General features: G+C 54.1%; 2 protein-coding genes across 6 annotated transcripts in view; one reads left to right on the forward strand and one right to left on the reverse strand.

Moving 5' to 3' along the window:
• Nucleotides 1-19252, reverse strand: MVK (mevalonate kinase). 5 transcript variants are annotated; one of them, XR_011249903.1, is made up of 11 exons: nucleotides 18465-19252; nucleotides 17127-17218; nucleotides 15707-15854; nucleotides 14439-14583; nucleotides 13198-13353; nucleotides 10102-10205; nucleotides 9454-9499; nucleotides 5723-5813; nucleotides 5243-5359; nucleotides 1037-1854; nucleotides 1-713 (listed from the first exon to the last, which is right to left on the reverse strand). XR_011249903.1 is itself a non-coding variant. In XM_069557565.1 (11 exons), exons 1-11 carry the CDS (start codon nucleotides 18613-18615, stop codon nucleotides 562-564), a joined length of 1356 nt encoding a protein of 451 aa, XP_069413666.1. In that variant the 5' UTR covers nucleotides 18616-19252; the 3' UTR covers nucleotides 1-561. The 5 variants fall into 5 exon arrangements, 4 of the variants coding, with proteins under 4 accessions (XP_069413666.1, XP_069413667.1, XP_069413668.1 ...); XM_069557565.1 differs by having other exon boundaries at nucleotides 1701-1854; XM_069557566.1 differs by having other exon boundaries at nucleotides 1701-1854; nucleotides 18298-18575.
• Nucleotides 18713-23733, forward strand: part of MMAB (metabolism of cobalamin associated B) — an 11297-nt gene continuing 6276 nt past the window's right edge. Inside the window, exons 1-4 of the mRNA XM_069557570.1 lie at nucleotides 18713-18952; nucleotides 20702-20763; nucleotides 21374-21467; nucleotides 23549-23606. Coding sequence (XP_069413671.1) covers nucleotides 18837-18952; nucleotides 20702-20763; nucleotides 21374-21467; nucleotides 23549-23606 — 330 coding nt within the window. The 5' untranslated portion in view covers nucleotides 18713-18836. The remainder of the gene's footprint in view (nucleotides 18953-20701; nucleotides 20764-21373; nucleotides 21468-23548; nucleotides 23607-23733) is intronic.

Here is a 23733-nt window from a genome sequence, read left to right on the forward strand (position 1 = left end):
TTTACTCAAGATCTTTTTATTTCCCCTTTGCCATCTTTTCTGAAACAGACCAAAAGGTACTGCACATCGACCCTGCCTTCGGCCAACCCAGGCCACATGGAAGGCAGAAGGCAAAGACCATCACCCGAACACCCCAGGAAGGCTTTCTGGTGGGGGTGAGACAGACAGGCAGGAGTACAGAAGTGGAGGGAGGGAGAAGGTCCACTGCTCTGGGAATCAGACCCCTGCATGTGGCATCCAAGCAGCTCGGTCGGAGTCTGTGGGTCCGTGGAAGCTTCTGGGAGGCCGGGAAAGAGGCCCTCTTGTCTCAGACGACCACATACACCCCACTGATGGGCTGGCTCGAGAATGTTGTAGAACACAGACCATGGCTTCCAGGCAGCCTGGCTCACGGTGCGGAACGTGGGGCACGGCTGGCGGGAGGGGTGTCACAGAGGGGCTGGGGGCCTCCCGTCAGCGTCAGGAGCTGGGCGCCCACTGGCCAGCACAGAAGCTAACTCCAGAGCCTGGAATAATCTGGGAGGGGGCTTCATGGTGGGACTGCTGCTGTGTGGGCTCCTCTCAGAGGCTGTCCAGGCCTTGCTGGACAGAGGCGTCCAGGGAGGTGGCCGTGTGGACAGACACACCTGGGGCACCAATGCTGGTTTCCCAGCAGTCAAAGCCACAGCCGCTCAGCGCCCGCTTCGTGGCCTCTACCTCCGGCTGCTCCAGATCTGCGGGGAGGAAGGGCAGCAGGTCACTCCAACCATCAGCTCCCTCGGGGAACATTCTCCCTTGGAGAACGTTCAGCCCTGCTTGCGGCACAGGCAGGGGACTGGTCTTCCTGTTGGAATGCCAAGCCTGGCATCCTCCAAGGTTATGGACCCCCGAGTCATGTGGAACCTGGCCGTGGGGCCTCAAATGATGTCCCCTCTCTGAGCCTCATCTTCTCCTCTGGGGTTGGGGCTGACAATGAGACCTGCCCTTCAAGGCTTACGGAGAGGCTGACATGGGCTACTACAGCTGGAGGGCCTGGCCCAGAGCACCGCACACTCACCAGGAATATTCTCCCACTATCGTCACTGCCCCGAACTAGGCTTCACAGTTGTGGTCAGCCAAAGTTGGGATGCGGCAACTCCTTGAGGCCTGGGAGTCCTACTGAGGGTAAGGGGTCCACTGTGGGCTTACAGCAAAGCAAGGGGGAGAGCAGGACGAGAAAAGAAAGGAGGAGACGGGAAGGAAGCCGACTGAAAGCAGCGGTGACTCAACGCCCCAGCACAGGGCGTGCTGCTCTAAGCCCGCTCCTCAGCCCTGCTCTTTCCCCAAAGGCCAGAGAGGATAGAGACACGTTTCTCTTGTAGCAAGGTCATTCCCGTCCTGGCCACATCAGGAGACAGCAGGGGATGCAAGGCCGGTAGTGGTGGCGGTGATGGTAGATGTGACAATGCCTTGGTTATTTCTCAAGCTTGTGCTTAGCTTGGCAGGTAAGGAGATGGGAGGAACAAGCCCTGTGCCAGGCTCTCTGCATGTTTCGCCTCCTTGAATCTAGGCAACGATTTTACATAAACTAGATGTTATGTAGGCCCAGAGCAGTTAATTCTCTTGACTAAGGCCACACAGCAGAGGTGAGACTGTTCACAGGCTTCCTCCTCCCCCAGGAACTGCCTGTGTGGACACTTTGTGCGAGTCCAGGCTGGCAACCCTGCCCGCCCCCTGGGTACCTGGCCTGAGGAGCGTGATGCCACAGCCCCCGCCGCCCGCGCCAGTGAGCTTGCTATGCAGTCCGTGGGCCGTGGTCACCTGGCACAGCCGGTCCAGCGAGGCATGGCCCACACCGAGGGCATTCAGATGGTGTTGGTTCATGTCAATGAGCTCCTGGGGAGAAAGTTCTCTGTTCCAGCTTGGCCTGCCTGAGGCTGAGGTCCTGGGCCCGCCCCATCCGACAGCCGCTGGTTTGAGACGTCAAAAGGCTTTGACTGCCCAGCACGCTGTCCTGCACTGATAAAAGAGACCCTCTCCTTCCTGCAGGACTCCCAGTGGGGCTGGGATGGAGCTGTCGGTGAGCACGTCCCAGGTCTGGCTGTGGAAGGCTCTGGCCATGGGGACTGGTCAATGAGAGCCCTCCCACGGTTTACTCTGCCTCTTTCCACTGGAGCTGCTAAAACTGGCCAACCTCAGAGACACGCCCCTGGAGTTATGTTCCCTGCATATGTTCTCAGAGATAACACTGAAGACGGAGAGACATTTCAGACTAGGTTGTCCTGGCCCCTGGATCCAGCTATGCCTGAAGCTGTCTCCTCTGGCCGTCTCATTTAGAAGCCAGTAAATGTCTTTTCTGTTAAAGCCTGGTTGAGATGGATTTGGGGCATTTGCGGAAGAAGTCTCAAGTAATATGCTATCCTACTGCTTCCTCAGGAACCGACTTTCAGAAGAATGGGTGTGTATAGTTCTAACTAGGTCATGAGTTGGCAGAATTGCTCAATGTTCAGATTTCTCTGATTATGGATAATAAAATTTCTGCTCTCCTGCAGATCAACCAAGAGGCAGGTTGATGGAATAAAAAAGCTCACAGTCTCCACTGCCCAGGCACTCCCTATTTATATTTCATTTACTCCAGTGGTGTCAGGAAATCCCATCAAAATGCCAGGCACCTTGTTAGATGCTGGGGCTCTAAGAATGAGTTCCATTCCCTGCTGTCGGGCAGTTATGAACATGGGATCTGAAGGCAGGTGAGCCTGGATTTGCATTCCGGCTCGGACACTTCTTGATTGCATGTCTTGGAATGAGGTCTTTCAGCTGAGCTTCCGTTTGTGTGCTGTGTGCTGAGTTGTATCCAACTCCTTGCGACCCTGTGGACTGTAGCCCTCCAGGCTCCTCTGTCCATGGGATTCCCCAGGCAAGAATACTGGAGTGGATTGCCATTTCCTCCTCCAGGGGATCATCCTGGGATCGAACCTGAGTTTCTTGAGTCTCCTGCATTGGCAGGTGGATTCTTTATCACTGTCCTACCTGGAAAGCCCCCAGGCTCCCCCTTGTGAAACAGGGATTCTAAGAGTATCTGCCTTGCTGCCAGGAGGATGGAATTAGGCATCCTTCCCATGAAGCCTGGCACAAGGTAAGTGCTCGGCAAATGTCAGCTGCTGTTAGTACTTTTATGCTGCATTTCCAGTATCCCCATTTTTCAAAGGGGAAAACTGAGGCTCAGAGGGGAGAGTGGTGTACTTAAGGCTGCTGAGCTTGTCAGCGCTGAGCCGGCACCAGAGCTGGCTCTGCCTGGTGTGGCGCGCGCGCCTCTCGCCGCTGGGAGCACCCCTGGCCTCCCTGTGGCCACCCTCCCCTTGCTGTGTGCGGCTGCACGGTGCACAGCTCGACCCCGGGGCTCCGGGAGGATGCCCGTTACGGGGCTGTGTGCCGAGGCCCACCTGGTTCCCCTTCCCCGGGGCCGTCGGGCAGGGTCGTGTCTGCCTCTCCCCGGCAGCCTGCCTCCCGCACCCCAGCACTTGTGACAAACAAGCAGACACAGGTGACGGCCCGGTGGCAGCCCTGGGTGTCTTTCGCCGGTCCTGGGGGCTGGAGGGGAGCGGAAACTTCTGGGGCCTCTCTCAGTGCCTGAGCACCAGGTGTCATGTTGCCAAGGCAGGTTCCAGACACCTGTCACATTCTAATCCAAAGTCTGTCAAGGATCGGATGACAGGCTGCGACACAGGAGAACAGCTTGCTGGCGTTGAGTGCAGAGCTGTCCGGGAGGCAAGCTGCACATTTCAGCGGCTGCCGCAGCCAAAAATATACACAGTGTATAATCGACGTGCTGTTCCGAGGCATTCTCCAGGGGCTCAACGGGGTGTATTTTAGGCAGCACTCCATCATTATTAATTTCCTCCTCGGGAGGACTGTGTTCCCTTCCTTTCTACGCGAAACGAATTGAGAACCAGAGGGAAAAGGCTGGAGGGATGGAGGGAGATGGCTGGGGGAATGAGGGCAAAAGCCTGGAAATGAATTCGATGGAGTCCCTGCACCGAGCCTGGAGTATACACTTCTTAAAAATTTTGGTGGGCAGATTCCCTGGTGGTCCAGTGGTTAGGATTTGGTGCTTTCAGTGCCCTGGACGAGGTTCAGTCCCTGGTCAGGGAACTAAGATCCTGCAAGCTGTGCAGTGATACCAAAGAAAAGAAAAGCTGACTAAAGGAATACACAAACAAGCCAGTGACTCCCAGCTCAGCCACTCACTTGTTGAAACACCTCAGAGAAAGTCATTCTCTTTAGGTCTTGGTGTTTATATCTGTAACAGGGTGGCAATGTACCCACTTCACAGGTAGGTTGCTGGAGGATTAAGTGAGGAATCATCTGTGAAGAGACATGCAGAGTACCAGCTCCCACTCATGACAGGGGCTGCAGACTCAGCGCCTACAGCAGGACGGGAAAGCCCCAGGCATGGGGTACAGTGGCTGTGGGCGATGATCAGGAAGTGCTGGGGAATGCGGAGAAACGGAGACCCCAGGGCCTCTCTCGGGGTGGCGCCCTTGGCACCTCCGGCTGACCCGCTGCTGCACAGCCATGTCGGCCGGACCTGCCGGATCCTCTGGTTCTTCCATGGAAGCCAGGTGGCTTTTTAATGCCAGTCCACAGTCACTGGGCCAGATGGGCCAGGTCTGGGAATGAGCCCGCGCCCTCTGGATGAGCTGGTGGCTCATTGGGCACTGTGCTCCTGTGTCGCCCGTGGGATCTCACTTCATTCTTAAGACACTCCAGTGAGGCCAGGATTCAGATGTGGGCCTGATGAAATCCCAAGGTCTCAACTGCTAAGCTAGAATTAGGCAAAGGGTTGGGGCTAGAGCACTGATTCAAGATTTCAGACCATGTCTGATCCACAGCACATTGACTGAGAGACAGCTACTGCGTGAACTTGATGTATTTAGTACTAACTAGATGTACATAGCAAACAGAGCAGGAAAGAAGTGGCCAGGGGAGAAATCGCTCCTGGAATTATGCGGGACTGTGTCCTTATACGCACGACCCCAAACCTGTCCTACTGCACTTATCACACACTAGATACCACGCTCAGGGCTGTCTGTGTTCCCTTGATTGCTCCCAGTCACTTGGGAAGAGCTTCAAGAGAAGACCCACTTGTTCATGGGTGTGTACACACAGGCTCCAGGCCCAGCCTTTGTGCGTTGGCTCCCGGGGATTCTAAGCACAGACGGGGAGCCCCTGCCTGGGACAGTGCCGTGGGTGGGGGACCCTGAGCCTGCAGGTGGGCTCTTACCTCCAGCACGAGGTAGTGCTCCGGGGTGGGGGCCGCCGCCATCTCCCCCAGCACCCGCTCACACTCCAGGGAGATGGCGTCTATGGAGGTCAGGAGAGGGGCCACGATCTCCGGGAACTGCAGGGAAAGGAAGCGAGGGCCCGTGAGGCCTAGGGGTCAGCAGACACCTGGTGGAGGGGGAAGGTGTCCCCATAGCCCACACCCATCCTCTGATGGAAACCCTCTCCTTTGGGCCTGGTCCCTGCCTTGCCTGGCCACCACGGACCCAAGCAGAAAGGAGGTTCTCACTGCAAAGGCAGGATGTTTAAGGATTCCTGTCCTGCCTCCTTGCTGGGCTGTGGATGCACGGAGCCTCCCCAAGTTCCTGCTCCCCCTGCCCCTTCCCCCTACTAACCCAGGAGGCAGAGGGAGGGCTCGGACACCCAAACCTGAGTGTCGTGGCCCCACTGGGAACACTCCCGGGAGTGGAACTAGCAGCACCTTCAGCAGCCGGCTCCTGACGTTGGCCACCAGGGCCTTGGTGCTGCGAGGCACTTTGGTGTTGATCAGCAGGATCTTCAGAGCCGGTGGCCTGTGGGGCAAAGAGGGTCCAAGGTGAGCCCAGGATGGGGCACCTGACCCAGGGCAGGAAGCGGAGGCCTGGGGAGGTAAGCTAGAGACAGGTCTGGGAAGCATGGTTCCTGATGCCCAGTTGTGGGTGCCCACAGCTGCATCCCCGCTTTGGCCCCTGGGCAGACAGTTGTTTTCCTTTGGCTTGTGACTCACTCTTCATTCAGCCGTTTCAACCTCGAATGAATGTGCAGAGGGCCCGGCATGTATGGAGTTAGAAGTTCAAAGGCGCCACCAGCAAGGGTACAAGAAGGGGCTGAGGCTCTGTCCTGTGGGCCACCCCAGGGAGCTGGAGGGGAGGGTGCTGCAGAATCAAAAAGCCCCGGGACCAGAGATGAGTCACAGGTGGGCAGAGTCAGGTCCCAGTGTCCTGAGCCTGTTTGTGCCCTGCCTCATTGGTGCCCAGACCTGGCAGGACCCCAGGTGTGGTCAGGAGTCAGTCATGCCCAGGTAGGAGTGCGGATGCCCTGGGGCGGCCACGCCCAGCTGGCCTGCCAGCACCACCTCACCTGCCCTCTGGGCTCTATAATCAATCCCTCCTAAAACCACAGCCCCAGTGGTCCCTGTGGTTGGCTGTCTCTGGGGACTTAAGCCACTGTTTCTTGTCATCTCGTATGCCTTTCAGAACACAGCCCTGAGGCTGGGGACAGGGGTGGAGGACCTGAATGAGCTTTGGCCGGACACAGCTGCAGACAGACAGGCCCCTGATACCTTTATTTGCTTTTCTTTTCACTGATCGAGACTGTAAAGTCCAGCAGGGCTGGGAAAGGCTGCCAGAAACCGGCTTGATCTCACCGCCCATAAGCCCATGAAATTAATATTGATTCTCAGCCTTGGAGGCTGGCTTTTTTTTTTTTTTTAACTTTACCAAAGATGAACATTCTATTTGGCTTTTCTCTTCCCTTTAAAGAGAAGCCGTTCCTCAAAAGGGCGGCGTTCTGGGAGGCTGCGTCTTGATCCACTTGGCAAACAATGCATTTTTTTTTAAATTGTGAAGCACCATGCGTGGTTTGGGGGTAAAGGGCTTCTCCTTAAGCCACGGGCAGGATTAATGTGGAGTCTGGCCTCCTGGCTTCTCAGAGAACCTGCCATCTGCTCACCGTGGCGCCCTGCAGCCAGTGACGAAGGTCGGTCGCCTGCTTTGTGTCCCCATCTATCGGAGTGGGAGGAGTCTGGGTATCATGTCTTCATCTCTCTTAAATAAAGTTCTTTGCAAACAGGCCTCCTGCCAGCCCTGCCAGCCCCACAAAACTCAGGACTCCTATGACATCCAGTGACCACCCCCAGGCCACATCCTCTAAGTGCTGTGTGATCTGGGCTGGGTGACATCGCCAAGCTCATCTCATCTCCCCTGTCCCTGGAGCTCACTCCACTCACCCACTCTGGCCTCCTAGCTACTGTTCAACACTTCAGCCCCACTCCTGCCTCAGGGCCTTTGCACATGCATCTCTGCTGCCAGGGACCTGCCCCCGGCCTTGGCACTCTGCTCAGATGCCATCCAGGCAGAGGGCTCCAGTTGCTCCTTCACACCCCAGCCATCATTCTCCTGTGTACTAAGGCCATGGGGATGGCCTGCTATGCCCTTACAGAGACAACTGTCCAGGGACTGTCTCCTCCCACAAAGTGGGGGCTCCATGAAGGTGGGACTTTGGGTTCCTTGCTGAGACCTCAGCACCCAGTAGTTGTTCAGAGATACTTATGGACTGGATGGATGAATTTCATCAGGAAAGAGTAAAAAGCACCTGGCAGATAACCATTTCTGCCATGGACTCCCATGCCTAGGAGTCCCATTCTATAAATAAGAAGACAGAAGCCTTGGGGGAAGTGACTCACCTAAGCGCCCACAGCAGGGAAACGGCAGAGCCAGGCTCCAACTGGACCCTGGGACCTCAGAGCACCTGCTGCCCCCTGCCCCTCCGCAACTGCACACACTTTTGGGCCTCTCCCCCATCTCCCGTGCCTGGGAGACCCTCCATTGCTCACTCTTAATCACCTGCTCGGCCACATCTGCACTGGTCTTCTGTGCCCAGGGCCCAGCTCAGGGCTTAGGATACAACAGGCTCGCAGGAAAGAGACCTGCCCCTGCCCCGTGAAGGACTCCCCAGATCTGCAGCCAGATGGGGACCTCCCTGCTGTCAGCCCCAACAACTTAGAGCCCTAAGAACACCTTTGTTTCAGATCGACATCATGACTGTCTCCTCTGAGAGACCGTGGGCTGCGGGCAGACCGGGCCCAGACACTCAGCCTCCCACCTTGCTCCTGATCTCACTGCGTGCGGGTTCAGGCCACCCAGCAGAGCCACCGACCGTCAAGGGCCAGACCTCCCATTCTCTCCCCCTCATCGCTTCCGTAAGCAGCCAGAGGAAGCTACTCCACCCTTCTGAATGGCCCTGCTCCCTCCTCTGTGTGGTGCAGGGGTTGTCACTCGGGGGACTTGCGCTCCAGGGGCTGTGTGACAACATCTGGACCTATCTTTGGTTGCTGCACTGAAGACGGGGGAGGGGCTACAGGCCTCTCGTGGGTAGAGCCCAGGGAAGCTACTCAACATCCCTCGCTGCCCAGGACGGGTCCACCCACAAGGAATTCTCCAGCCCCAAATGCCCACAGTGCTGAGGCTAAAGGAATGCTGACCTGGAGCCTCAGAAAGGCAGGTCTGGCCTCTGGAAGCCAAAAGAGCAGGGGTGAGAAGAAGCTACAGGTGTAGAGAGAAGGGGTAAACACCACGGCCTGCCAGGCCCCTGAGCCCCAAATGCAGCAGCCTGACTGGAGGCAGCAGAGGTCCGGGACCTGCCGTCTGGCCGCCAAGAAGACCATTCTGGGTGCAGAAGGTGAGAGCAGGCCCCGGGACCCTCAGCGTGTGGAAACGCCCCTGCAAGGCAGCAGAGTGCCCTGGGACAACCATCATTCCGCCGCCTCCCTTTGATGAGGGAGGGCTCGGGACAGCCAGGAGGCACCTGCCCTTCTGGCCGCAGGCTCATGCCTTGCCCCTGCCGGTCCCACGCTGAAAGCAAACAGAGCAGACGACACTGGAATTTAATACACACATCTGCAATTCTAGTGCCTCTGGAAGGAGGAAGGAAGGAAATCGACAGCAGGCTGAGAGTTGCCGAGCATCTGTCCCCTCGGCCTGCCATGAGCCTCCTGGGGGCTCCAGTCCTGCTCAGACATGGTGCCGTCACTACAGCAAATGCCACGGCATCTTTTGGTGGCCCAAGTGTGCACGTCTGTCTCTAACCACCCAGAACTACGTCTGAGATCCATTTTTATACCGAGGGTCCTAGGGTAGGGTCAGCTAGACACAAGAAGGAATCACTTCTTGTTCATTACACGGATGGATGGTGAACTGGTAACTGAAGGAGGGTCTGGGGAACAGCCGCATTCTGGAAGGGGAATGGCCCAGCCTCACCTGAACACCCCCTCTGATCTCTCGGCAACTTCAGAGCCAAAGTGGAGAGGGAAGAGCAGGCTTCCTCACGCCCACGGCCTCTGGGGCCACATGGGGGAGGGGAATGCCCAGGGGCACCTGCCCCGGGTTCCTTCACAAAGAAATGGGGCTCCCTGTCGCCCACCAGACGCAGAAGCTGCGGCTCCCCTAGAATTACCTCTTTAAAGACGAAATCTTCCCTTGCTGGTATCGGAGTGCTCCTCCTAAAGAGAAGAATGGGTGGGTTAAAGTCGCAGGAAAAGCTCTGTATCTGGGCCTCCTGGGAAAGGGGTGGGATTGGGGTGGGGGAGAGTGTCACCATAACAGACTCAGCCCCGTAACGAGGCACCTCAGCTTCAAGGACCAAAGGCCCAGGAGGGCGTGGAGGTGCTCCGTGCTCAGGGCCGGGGATCCCTTCCTTCCGTCCAGGCTTCCCTGGACAGGCCGCATGGTGATGCGGTGGAGGTGGGGCCAGAGGGCATCCAGCTGCAGTGAGCAGGCGTCCTCCCCAGAGGGGAGCCCAGCTCGTGCGGTCTGCAGCCCCCATGGCAGTGGTTCCACAGCTGCACCCTCTGGATCCCCGGGGGCGGGGGTCTCACTGAAACCACAGCTTCCCAGGCCCTGGCCCACCCCTAGAAATTTGGATCGGGAAGGTGGGAAACCCTGAGGTTCCCCCTGTCCCCCTCCTATCAGGAAAATGATATCTTCTTCAGAACGCATGGACTCTTATGTTCATCCCAAATCCACAGAGTCTGGGCAGCTACGCCTCTCAGGAGAATTTCTAAAAGAATAAAAACTGAGCACGCGGGCCCCAAGCAGCACCTACCCCAGGTGCTGACAGCATTGTCCACTCCGGACGGGTTCCCGTGAATCACCCTCTCCCCCTGGAAGGCCCACTTGTTAATTAACTCCAAGTTCTCCTCGGTCCACCTGTAGGAGACACAGAGATTTGTCTTTAACATCCACAGTGGTGAATGGGGAGCTGGGGGTCACTGAGGGCAGCAGAGGACCGGGGTCACAGGCGGGGCTTGCTGGAGACCAAAAGGCAAAGTGGTTTGGGCCCCCAAACTGAGAAAGAAGACAGACAGACAGCTCTGAGCCTCCCCGGCTAAGCCGGCCCTGAAGAGCGCTCCTGCCCAGTGCAGCAGAGAGACTCGAGGCTTGGGGTTCATGGGGCTCTGCTTTGCCTCTCCTGAGCTGAAGGACTCTGGGCCCCTTGCCTGCCCTCTCTAAGCCCACTCTCCCCCTCTGGAGGAACGTAACTCCTGCCTCCGCACAGGCTCAGCAGGCATGTGGGCCCGTTAACCCCAGACCTCTCTGGATTCCTCCCCAGAAGGGGTGTGGACTCACTATGACAGTGAGTATCACTTGAAAACCTGCAAGGACCACAAGAGGACACGTGCTCAGCCCCACTGCCCCGCCCTCTCTCTCGGCTCTTGTTTCCCTTCTGTCCAGTCCCTGCCCCGAGACCCAACAGAAGTTGCTGGGCGTTGTGCAACTGAGCTGTGGACTAAGCAGGGAGCTGGTCTGAACCCATCCTGCCGCCATCTCACTGGGCGTCCCTGAGCAGCCGTGTCACCTCTGACCCTCAGTGTCCTCCTTCGGGAAACAGGGATAAAGGTGCCAAATCACAGAGGACGTCGTGGGATGGAAAAGCACACTGGTGCTCTGCAAAACGCCCAGTGAACGGTGTGTATTCCACCCGGGGTGTCTGTCCTGGAGTCACTCCAAGCCCGGTCCACACACTCCTTTGCTTTGGCACCTTGGGCAAGTCAATTACCTTCTCTGAGCCTCTTTCCTCAAGGATCAGAGGAGGATCTTATGGACCTGAGACTCACCCAGTGGTTGTGAAACTATGATTAACAGTCAACACTGCTCAGAGCTACTGTGTCACAGGCTCTCCCTAATCCTCACAATAACCCCTCAGGGAGGTCACCACAGTCACCACTCCCTTTCTTACAGAAGAGGACACTGAGGCTCTGACAGGTGAAACAGCATCCCCAAGACCACGGTGCCACTCACGGTGACATCGGAACCACATCTGCTCATCGGAGCCTGAGCTCGTAACTACTGACCTTTGGGGTGCCAACGAGACTCACTCGCTCACTTGTTCAATATACATTGAGCATCTACTACACACCTGTGACTAACTGCACACAGACGTGGTCCCTGAGTGCTTGCAGCCTTGGAGTCTAATGCAGAATGGATGTCAGAAAGTCACCGGTATTTAACTATAGCCTCCGAGAAGTGTAATGCCGACTGGACAAAGTGCACCCCATTCTGAAAGGGGTGGGGGGCCTGAGGGACAGGGTGGGTGTCAGGGAGGCAGGAGGTGGGGGCAAAGAAGTCCAGCCTGAGGCTGTGCAGCCTGTGCAGTGCCTGGGACTGGACAAGAGCTGGCCCTTTCCAGGGCCACAGATGAGCCAGGAGCGAGGTGGGGAAGGGGCACCTGAACGTGGCCTGGGGTCCGGTCCCCTCAGGAAACTTGACTCTTTCTTCTGATTGGGAGCTGCTGGGTGCAGGGCGGGGCGGGAGGGGGCCCAGGTCTGCTCTCCCTACAGGTTCTCAGAAGCAGTGGTGGTCTTCACGGGAGGTGGGGGAACCAGGTGGAAAGAAGCAGGACAGGAAAGACCACACGCATACTTGGATACCTGCAGGCGTGCACATGTGCGCACACACCCACAGCCACCCTTATCCTTTGAAAGGTGGAGCCGGTCTGCCGGTCCGTGGGCAGATGTCTGTCTGGGGGGCCCAGGCCACCTGGCCTTCACTGCTCTGCGCTACAATCAGCGATCAGCATGAGGTACTGAGCGGTGGTCCTGTCCCCTCTGTCCTGCGTCACCCTCTTGCCCTGGAGTCAGCACGTGTCAAGGCTGGAAGCTCCCCCACCCGAGTTCATCAGGTGCAGCCACTCCTTTTCAGATGAAGAAACAGAGCCCCACCCAGAGAGAAGCGAGTTAACAGGCAAATGTGACTGCGATTCCTGAAAAATGGCCCCCCCGCAGCTGCAATTGCTCATTACCTGTCAGATGCTTCCCAAGGCCATCTCCACCAGCCCCCACACCCCGGCACGTGACCCCTTCAGAGCAGCCTTGGAGAATTCAGACTGGGAACCCTATCAACAGCCCCGGGACCCAGTGTGGCCATAGGGACCAAACTGAGCTTTGGGCCTTGGCAAGCAGCACAGTCTCCCCACAGCACAGCTGGGCCCGCATGGCTGGTACTGGAAGCCCCCCAGCAAGAGGGCTCCCTGGAGCCATGAGGGCCCAGGACAGGCCTCAGCAAGAAGTTGCCAGGCTGGATGCTGCGGCCTCATTCCCGACTCCCAGGACAAACCGCATTTATCCGTGCTTGGGCCGGTTTCTCAAGTTTCCCCAAGTAACAGAAACGGCACAGCCACAGCCCTGTTGGGACAAGCTTCAGTGACTCAGTGAGAACGCTACGACCTTGTGGGCATGAAGATCAACGGGAGGGGAGATGTCCTGGCCAGACAGACGCTCCTTCTGTGTTTCCTTCTCAGCATGCTATTTGTCATAACCATTTGGTGCGACCTGGCAATGACCCCCTGGGTATGAGTGAGGCTCCCAGTGGGGAGGGTGGGCTGGTCAGGGTCCCACAGTGAGCTGATGACAAGCATGATGGCTCATCTGATCCACTGCCCTACATCTGGGCTCAGGTTCTTTCTAAAAAACCACGGCATTTGAACCCAAAGGAGGCAAGGTTGGGATGAGGTGGCGGGGGGCAGTGGCAAAGAGCTCAAGTTCTAGATTCAGACCACCGGGTCCAGATCCCACTCCACCACCACAGGCTGTGTGGCCACCCTGCGCCTCAGCATGCCCAGCTGTAAGGGGCCCACGGGACAGATCTCAGCTTGGGGTGCCGTGCCCAGGAGGGACAAGGAGCAGGGGGAGGGCCTGATTACCTGCCGGCAGCCTCCCCATCCTTCAGTGGGTATGGGATCTCCTCGCACGCGGTCAGGAGGGCGGCTGCCAAACACACGGAGTAGGCGGCACTGGAGCCCAGCCCAGCCCCGGTAGGCAGCTCCGACCACACGGTGACGTCCAGGCTGGGCAGGGCTCTGAAACACACCAGGCGGCAGAGCTCTGACTCTCCACAGGACCCCTTGGAGGTAGGTGCTGGCACCATCCCCATTTTACAGATGAGGAAACTGAGGCTCGGGAAGGCTAAGAACCTCATATAAGCTAGAAAGTGACCCAGGGTTTGAACCCACACTGTCTGACCCTCAGCCACATGCAGCCCATGCCCTGTATCACCCCGTGACACCATCTCAACCAGGAATGTCCCTCTCTAGGAGCTGGCTTCCCCAAGGGCAGACAACCCAGATCTTATCGTAACAAAGGCTTCACTCTGCTAATCACAGAGCTCCCTTGGAGCCTGTGGGACATGGCACAAGCATGCCTCCCTGCACATGGCACAGAGAAGCCACCCAGCAGATCCGAGAACGGACTCTGGCTTTGGTTCGGCTGAACTGAAAGGCCAAAGGAGGCAGCGTGAGTTAAAAAGGCAGGTGTTGAACTGAAGAGAACAGAATTGACTTCCCAGCTCTCAACATTTACTAACTAGCTATGTGGCCCAGAGAGTCTCTAACTCTCTGGGTCCCAGTTTCTCCCTGTACAAAATGGAGAGGGTATCCTTCTCGTGAGGTTGCTGTGAATACTGAAAGCAGACCACACACACACACAGACACATACACACAGATACAGACACACATACACACACACAGACACAGACACAGACACACACAGACACAGACACACACACACACGGTCTAGCATGGTGGACTTCCCTTGTAACTCAGTCAGTAAAGAATCTGCCTCCAATGTGGGAAATCTGGGTTCGACTCCTGGGTCAGGAAGATCCCCTGGAGAAGGAAATGGCAACCCACTCCAGTATTCTTGCCTGGATAATCCCATGCACAGAGGAGCCTGGAGGGCTACAGTCCATGAGGTCGCAAGAGTTGGACACAACTAAGCGACTAAAACCAACTAAACCACCACCAGTATGGTGCCTGGAATGCAGCAAGGACAGCTGATGGGTACTCAGAGCCTGGAAAGGAGCCCATGTGCTGTCTAGTGGCCAAAACTTCGGCTCAATCTCGGGGGCAGGCCGCCCCAGCGCTCCGTGCCCCAGCAGCACACATACCTCTGACTCCGGCAGATAGACAGGTACAAGTAGAGGAAGGCCAGCACAGCCAGACGCTCAGGATCCACACAGTCCTCGGGGAAGCCCGCCACCTCCTTCAGCTTCTCCACATGCTCCGCGGTGAGCACTGCGCCATCACTGTGCCCTGTCACACAGGCAAACAAACGCACGTGGGTGGATGAGAAGGCCTCGGCGGTTTTACAGACACCAGAATACAAAAAAACGGAGCCATTCCAGGCGGCAGAATCTGGAGAGACGTGGGCTCAGGGCCCGAGCACCACAGCCGAGGCTGTTGGTGGACTGCAGGCTTGGGAGGCAGGCAGGCCTGGGTTTGGGTGGGTCCTGACTGTGCCAAAGACTGGTTTTCTGACCTTGAGTAGGGGACTTAATCTGTCTGCATCTCAGTTTCCCTGAGGGGTAAACAGGTAACAGGGGTATCCTCCCAGGATTGTCGCAGAGATAAAAAAGGTACAGAAAACCCTTAGCGCTGCTCCTGGCATGTAGTAAGGGCTTAATTGCTAGTAGTTTTCAAACACACACGCATGTACACATGTGCACACACACACACACGTACCAGAGGCCCGGGTTGACCTCCATGGCACAGTATCAAAACTAACGGCCACGCGGCTTCCCTGGTGGTCTAATGGCTAAGATTCCAGGGTCCCAGGGCAGGCGGCCCAGATTCGATCCTTGGTCAGGGAACTAGGTCCCACAGGCTGCAAGCAAGAGTTCACGTGTCACAACTAAATGACCCGGCACGCGGCAACTAGATATCCTGTGTGCTGCAACTAAGAACCCAGCGCAGCCAAATAAGTATGTAGATATATTTTTAAAAGACTGCCCAGTAATTTATTTTATTTATTTATTTTTTTGCCCAGTAAATTAAAAATTGCTACAAAATATTAAACACACACACACACATACACACACAAACTAAAGGCCACATCACTTCCCCAATATTGCCCTCTCCCAAAACATAATTAGTGAGAACAGGACAAGTACATCAAGCGTATATGAAAGGTGGAGATTTGCTTGGGTGGAAGGGAAAGGCCAGCACATGGAGAATTTAAATTTTAAATTTTAAATAAATTAATATATTAATAAATAAGTAAAGCTATTCTTAGGGGGGACAGGAGGGAAGACACCCCCAGGGTGCCATGCCTTGGGTCCCTCAGGGACAGCCTGGGATGACAGCCCAGCTGTCCTCTTTCCCCTTCTCTTCAGGGCCCAGCCTCTTCCCACCCCTGGTTCCTGCTCCCTGCACTTACCCAGAAAGCTGGTGTCCAGCAGCTGAAGGCTGGCCACATCCCAGGCCCTCCTGACGCCAATGTTTGGTAAGTTGAGGCCCACTTTCCCATTGCTGTGGGGCTGAAGCCGGAGGAATGTTCTCAAGTTCAAGGCCACTGCTAGTGCTACCTAGAGAACAAAGGGCACGATACCAGCAGTTAGCCTGGGGGGCGTTGGCAACATGCATGGCTTCTGACTTAGGTACTAGCACATGGGCCACTCTGAACTGTGCCCTTGGCAGACGATTCTCATCAACTTTGGCACCTTCTTCACAGGCACAACCACTACCAATCAATTAGGAGTTAATACCTACATATCTTTTCCCTTCCCACGTAAAACTCAGAATTTCTCAACACCAAGGGACGGCTTCCCTAATCACCATGTTTTCAAAGATTAATATAAGAATGTGAAAAATGACAGCAGGGAGGAGCAGAAAAAGCATGGCTTTAGGTTCAAGCAGACAGGGTCACTCCTAGCTCTACCGAGGTGTGCGGGACCTTGAACAAGTTGCCAACGCCCTCCTAAGCCTCAGCTTCCACAACTGTAAAATAGGACAATAAAAGTTTAACTATGAGGACAGTTTTAAGAGTTAAACGAAATATGCATGTCTCAGACTCCTTTGCAGGATCCTATTCATTTTCCCCAAGAGTTTAGCCCTTAAACTTCATCTCTTCTCCACTGAAGCTTACTTCCTAAGTGACTTCATTACGCCCACATGGCTTTCTGTGTCATTTTCTTGCTATCTTACTGGGTGGGCCAGAGAAGTCCTTCAGCGAGCCTAACACCTGCCTTTTCTTTGCCCAGCTGGGAAGAAACTGACCTCCTCTCTGATCTCCCAGGCTATGCCTCAAGCCTTTCTTTCAGCTTCTTCTAAGACTGCATCAGCGGACTTCCCTGCTGGTCCAGTGGCTAAGACTCCACGCTCCCAATGCAGGGGGTCTGGGTTTGGTTCCTGGTCAGGAAACTAGATCCCACATGCCGCAACTGCGACCCAGCACAGTCAAATAAATTAAAAAAATTTTTTTTTAATATATTAGCATCAGGGGACTTCCCTGGTGGTCCAGCGGTTAAGAATCTGTCTGCCAATGCAGGAGACACAGGTTTGATCTCTGTTCCAGGAAGATCTCACATGCTGTGGAGCAACAAAGCCTGTGCTCCAGGACCCTGACAGCTGCAGCTATTAAGCCCACGAACCACAACTACTGAAGCCAACTTGCCTACAGCCTGTGCTCCACAACAAGAGAAGCCACAGCAAGGAGAAGCCTGCACTTGCCTCAACTAGAGAAAGCCCTCACGCAGCAACGAAGACCCAGAGCAGCCAAAACTAAATTTAAGAAAGAGAAAAGATTAGTGTCCAGGAGCAGCAGTTCCCAACCCTCAAAGGTTCAGGGGGCCTTGTACCTTGCCGTGGACCACAGCATGCTCTCCATGCAGAATGACTTTCCCTGGAGCAGATACCAGCAGGACTTCTGACAACATGGCTCCTGGGAGTCCTGAAAAGGAAAGAGAGAGAGGATGGAAGGTCCCCAGACCTCAGAGAACCCCTAATTCAAGCACCCCATTATAACAAAAAAGGCAGCTACCATTCAGCACTTGCTGTGTGCCCCAAAAGCAGTGCGGGGCAGCAGTCAGCCTGCTGCTGCTGCTAAGTCGCTTCAGTCGTGTCCGACTCTGTGCGACCCCATAGACGGCAGGCCACCAGGCTCCCCCGTCCCTGGGATTCTCCAAGCAATAATAGTAATAATTCTCCAAAAAATCTGGGTTCGAACCCACTGCTCCCCAGTGATGTCATCTTAGCTAGCCACACAGCCATCAAATAGCCACGAACCTTAAAAGTTACACAGGGACAGTAACTATTTACTTTAATGGTTTCTGAGAAAGTTAAACTAAATAACGCAAGCAAAACACTTAGCAGTGTCTGGCACACCACAGTCAGTTACTGATAGCTCGGTATTACTGACTCTGTTTTTGGTTCCAGCTTTTATTAGTACTACTATTAAAGGTAGAAATTTAAATGAAATTATGGACTGGAAAGAAATTTTTTTCCTGGGCATTTTCAGGCTGTTTCTAACGTTTCACAATTAGAAACAAGTTGCAGATAAACAGCTGTTACACCTCCCCACCCCCCTTTTTTTTTTTTGCACACTTAAGTCAGGATCTCTGCAAGACAGAGTCCTAGAAAGTGACTTGCTGGGTGTGCGTGTGCACATTTTAGATTTTTATGAATAATGCAAAGCTACCCTGATGGCTCAGACGGTAAGGAATCCGCCTGAATGCAAGAGACCCGGGTTCGATCCCTGGGTCAGGAAGATCCCCCAGAGAAGGGACTGGCTACCCACTCCAGTGTTCTTCCCTGGAGAATCCCATGGATAGAGGAGCCTGGCAGGCTACAGTCCATGGGGTCGCGAACGGTCGGACACGACTGAGCGACTTAAAAAACAGAAAAGAAAAAAACTATCTATTTAAGGCTTTACTTCAGTAGCGTGAGAGCTGAACCGAACTATGAGCTAAGTGCTATCATGACCCCAGTTCCTCAGGGAGGGAAACTCAGACTCCAAGTGAGGAGACCTACTGCTTGTCCGCGATTCAAAATCCTGTCAGTTTCCAGGTCGCCGGCTCCTGAGGACGGATTCTCAGAGCTGAGGAAACAGCCTGAAAGGCCGGGAGCCCAGTCCGGGGTCGTTCTGGGTCTCGGCCTCGGCCTTCGCTCCACCTCGCCTCGCAACCCCAACCTCTCACCTGTCGCCTCAGGTGCTTGCTCCCGAAACCGAGCCGCTCCAAGACTCCATACCAGAGCTCGCGGGTACCCGAGGTGAGGCGGCTTCTTCCTTCCGCCAAGCCAATCAGAGCGTACGAGCCGAGAGTTCCCTTTACCAATTGGCTTGAGCATTGGCCAATAGCTGCCGTTCACCAAGTCCTCACGGATTTCCCCGCCCAAATCCTTCCCTGGACCAATGGGAAGCAAGTCCCTGGGAGTGTCCCGCCCTGGGGAGAGAGCCACGGACCAATAGAAGATGAGGCTGAGCGGTGGCGCGGCCGGCGGTAGGTGGAGTCGCCTCGAAACCTGGACGGCAAGCTGGCGGGGTCAGCCCTCGACTAGCGGCCTGGGGCATGGCTGTGTGGGGCCTGGGAGGTCGCCTTGGCTTGCGCGAGTGCCTTGGAGCCCGCAAGCTATTGTGTCCCCGTTTCCAGAGCCGTGGCCCCCAGGGCGTGGAAGACGGGGACAGGTGAGTACCTGGCTGAGAAGTTAACTCAGACACCTGACCTGAGTTGTGTTGTCGTCGCCGTGTTTACATCACACCGATGGGAGGTCACCGCAGCAATCACCAGGTGACCTCCTCTTTAATCCTGACGTCACCATGGCAACTTGGGCTCCGGGGAAACCAGAGACCAAGATTTCTTAGCACGAGACAAGTCCAAACGAAACCCAGCATCCATCAGGACCGGGCATAGCCCACGTGAACCAAGAGGGTCATCTTGCTTGACCTCACAATCAGTAGGGGTCCTCAGTTCGGATCTTAACCTGTCTGCAAAGCAGTCAAGACACAGAGAGACACCAGCGCGTTGTAAAGATGGCTCTCATCACATACCTTGAAACTAGCACCCCATCCTGGACCTCAAACCTGACTCACTCCAGTACTCTTGCCTGGAAAATCCCATGGGTGGAGGAGCCTGGAAGGATGCAGTCCATGGGGTCGGGAAGAGTCGGACACTACTGAGTGACTTCCCTTTCACTTTTCACTTTCATGCATTGGAGAAGGAAATGGCAACCCACTCCAGTGTTCTTGCCTGGAGAATCCCAGGGACGGGGGAGCCTGGTAGGCTGCCGTCTTATGGGGTCGCACAGAATTGGACACGACTGAAGCGACTTAGCAGCAGCAGCAATATGTTTTATAGATCCAGTAATTCAACCTCTAATAACCTTTTAATGTCACATTTTAATGTTGAAGTCTGTATTAAAGGTGTTGCTATTTGAAAATGCCTCTTTTTGAACCCTATTTTGGCAATTCTCCATTTCAGAGTATACTTGAAGCTTCATAGTGTGAAGGGTTTTTTTTCCCTTTCAAGAGCCCTTGGCTTGGGACTTCCCTGGTTTTCCAGTGAAAGTGAAAGTCACTCAGTTGTGTCTGACTCTTTGCGACCCCATGGACTATGCAGTCCATGGAATTCTCCAGGCCAGACTACTGGAATGGGTAGCCTTTCCCTTCTCCAAGGGATCTTCCCAACCCCATAATTGAACCCAGGTCTCCAGCATTGCAGGAGGATTCTTTACCAGTAGCTGAGACCAATCTTCCAATGCAGGGGCCCTGGGTTCCATCCCTAGATCCCACATGCTGCAACTAAAGATTCCACATGCTACAGTGAAGATGAAAGAAACCAGGTGCCCAACTAAAGATCCAGTGCATGCAAATAAATAAAAGTAAATATTTTTTAAAAAGAAAGTCCCTGGCTTGGTAGAACAGAAGTGATGCTTTGGGGTTGCAGAATAAGTCTTGGGCCAGCCAGAATCCAGCCCTACTGCTTCTTTCCTGGGTGACCTAGAAAGGTGAGTCTCATCCTGTGAGCTACAGATTCCTCAGACATAAAATGAACGTCATAGATAGTGCCTTCCTTTGGGGCTTGGGAATATTCCAAGGATAATACCAGGAGATAATGCCAATAATTCACTTAGCACAGTGCAGAGACTAGGAAAGTGATCAATAAATTCTTTCAGCAAATATTTATTGAGTGTCTTCATTGAGCAATGTAGTACATCAGCTACTCTGCAGGTACAGGTGTGACAAGACACAGAACTGGCCCACAAAGGGCTTAAAACTAAGAGGAACAGAGGGGAGAAATTTCAAGAGATGCAAGCTGAAGGAGTGAGTTCTGACACTAAGGGTACAGGTAGCAAACGGTGACCCACTGAAGAAGGCGTCTCACTGGATATGCCATATATCCTCACTCAGCCTCTCTTGATGTGTATTTCTCCTTAGGCTACAGCCTTCCTCGAAGACTCCCAAGGTCCCCAAGATCTACACCAAAACAGGAGACAAAGGTAGGGTGGGGACAGGCGAAAAATGAAAAGGAAGAGATGGCAGATTCCCTCTGAAAGTTCTTCCATATTCTTTGCAGACATTAGAGTATGTGACAGATCTCAGTAGGCATCACCCAAGTGTGATGCAAATGAAAGATGCCCCAGATAAATTGAATGACAAAAGCAAGTTGCAGAACAATCCAGAGTTGGGATCCGTTGGATGAAAGTGTGTGTGTGTGTTTATATGTGTGTTCAGAAAGGCAATGGGAAAGGTTACACCTTGGACTGTTACCTGAGAGAGAGAGTGAATAGTGAGAGGAATGAACAGGCAGGCTTTCATTGTTTCCCGTACATACTTTTATCCTATCCTGTTATCTTTTGTAACAAGCATATATTGTTTTGATAATTTAAAATCTGTCAGAACAGGGGACTTCCCTGGTGGTCCAGTGGCTAAGATTCTGCACTCTCAATGCAGGGGGCCTGGGTCCAATCCCTGATCAGGGAACTAGATCCCACATGCTGCAACTAAGACTCAGTGCAGCCAAATAAATCAATAAATATTGGGGGGAAAGAAGAGTATATCAAGCTTAAAAAAAAATCTTTAATTTTGGGAGCAAAATATTTCTCACAGGGTTTTCTAGCACCTTCACTGGAGAAAGAAGACCCAAAGATGACCAGGTGTTTGAAGCCGTGGGAACTACAGATGAATTAAGTTCAGCCATCGGGTAAGGAGGACAGGATTGACCTTGAGGTTGGGTATGAGTGGGTCATTAGCAGGTGCGACTGAGGTGCGGCCCTCCAGAGCCAGTCCTGGAGGCTGCTTGCTCTCGATGAACCTGGAGGCGCAGGGGCAGCCGGTCAGCTCAACTAGGCTGTGGGCCGCGGACCCCCTTCACCCTTCCTGTCTGCTCGTGTGCTGCCTTTTGTCCCTGGCTGTGTGCCCCTGCCTCACCCTTCCCTCCCTGCTCCCTCACTGTGCTCATGACTTAGAAGGTGGACTTGGGGAAGTCGTCAGGATTGGCCAGGCCTTGCTGGGGTAACAGTGCCCACATCTCATGACTTGTGCCACCAAAGGGATATTTCATCCTCTTACTTCAAGCCCATCCTGGGTTGGGTGTGTTTCTCTGCATGGCCTTCGCTCTGGGACTCAGGCTGGTGGGACAGCTTCTGTCTGGAACACGATTACTGACATTGGCCAGTAATCATGACAGAGGGGAAGACAGGTCAAGGCAATGCCCATGCTGGTTCTTAAGGCTTCCATGAAGTGACGCGCCATCTCTGCTCATGTTTCATTGGCCAGAGCCAGGCACGTGGACACACCTGCCAGCGGCAGGGGTGGGAGGGGCAGCAAATATTAGAGAACAAAGTACAAGCCACTCAGGAGGCTGTTGGCAGCGTGAGCTGCAGTTACTGTCAGCGCTGTTCTTAAGCGCTAGTGTGGCCTTGCGGGTGAAGGTCACGGTAATCAGATGGACCTGCGTTCAGATTCTCTCACACTTCCGACTGGCTGTGTGAGTTCAGGCAGATCACCCGGTCTTTCTGAGCCTCAGTTTCCTGTTCTGTCAAATGATCATAGTGTGAAGGACTTCCCTGGTGGTTCAGATGGTAAAGAGGCTGCTTGCAATGCAGGAGACCCAGGTTCAATCCCTGGGTTGGGAAGATCCCCTGGAAAAGGAAACGGCAACCCATTCCAGTATTCTTTCCTGGAGAATTCCATGGACAGAGGAGCCTGGCCGGCTACAGTCCATGGTGTCACAAAGAGTCGGACACCACTGAGCAAGTTTCACTTATAATACATTTCAAAGGCAACAATAGAAATCAATGACATGGGTTCAAATTCTGTCACACTGCCTACTGGCTGTGTGACTTCAGGCAAATCACCTGGCCTCTCTGAGCCTCAGTTTCCTGTTCTGTCAAATGATCATAGTAAAAGTATCCAATCTCATTGGGTTCTTGTGAGGATGGAATGAGAAAATTGCATGTTCCCCTCTTAGTGCTAGGTAGCTAGCACTAATCACAATGCTAGCTATTATCATTATTAATTATTAAGACCTGCTTGTTCAGGGCTGCCAGTTCTCAATGACAGGCCTGACTAAATAAGGTTTTCAGGATGGATAATGGGAGGTGGAGCTAGACTGCCTGCAGAGTAGAGGGCAGACTCCTTGGCGTGTGTGGGAAGAGTATGGAAAAGGAGGGGTAGACACAAGAGGAAGCAGGTGGAGGGCCGGGAAGGCGGGTTCTAGCATCATTGGCTATTCAGAATTAGCCAGTCAGCAGCCCATCATCCCTCAGGTGACCTGGGGCCGGAGCCTGGCCAAAACTCAGATGTGGATTCTTCTGCCTGTTCAGCTCTGTTCATATGCATCACCTGGACCCGGTCAGAGGAGGCACTGAAAGAGTTGTTGGCTGGATGAGTGATACGAAAAACAAATACCCCCAATCATATGTAAGGTTATGGTGTTATAAAAACATTGTCAACAAAAATATAACCCCTTTCCTGTGATAGCTCAGTTAGCAAAATGGTCTGTCACCTGAGAAGGTATTACCTTCCAGCAAGACAGGGCTTCCCTGATGGCTAGGATGGTAAAGAATCTGCCTGCAGTGTGAGAGACCTGGGTTCAATCCCTAGATTGGGAAGATCCCCTGGAGAAGGGAATCTCTACCCACTCCAGTATTCTTGGCTAGAGAATTCCATGGACAGAGCAGCCTGATAGGCTACAGATCTCAAATACTGAGCGACTAACACTCAAGACAGGGCCTAGGGATGTTATATTTGAGGCAAATTCTTTTTCCTTTTTCCTCGTAGGTTTGCTATGGAATTAATTGCAGAAAAGGGCCACCCGTTTGTGGAAGAGCTTCAGAAAGTGAGTAACATTGTCTTACCGGGAGCTGGGATTTTTTCCAACCCTGAGGCCTGGTGGCGATAACTATAATTGCCGTCTGACCATCACTTCCTCTCTGTGTCACCTGGGACTAGTCACTTTCCCTCTG

Source organism: Ovis canadensis, chromosome 17 (genome assembly GCF_042477335.2).
Source record: "Ovis canadensis isolate MfBH-ARS-UI-01 breed Bighorn chromosome 17, ARS-UI_OviCan_v2, whole genome shotgun sequence".
In the NCBI taxonomy this organism is placed as follows: Eukaryota; Metazoa; Chordata; class Mammalia; order Artiodactyla; family Bovidae; genus Ovis; species Ovis canadensis.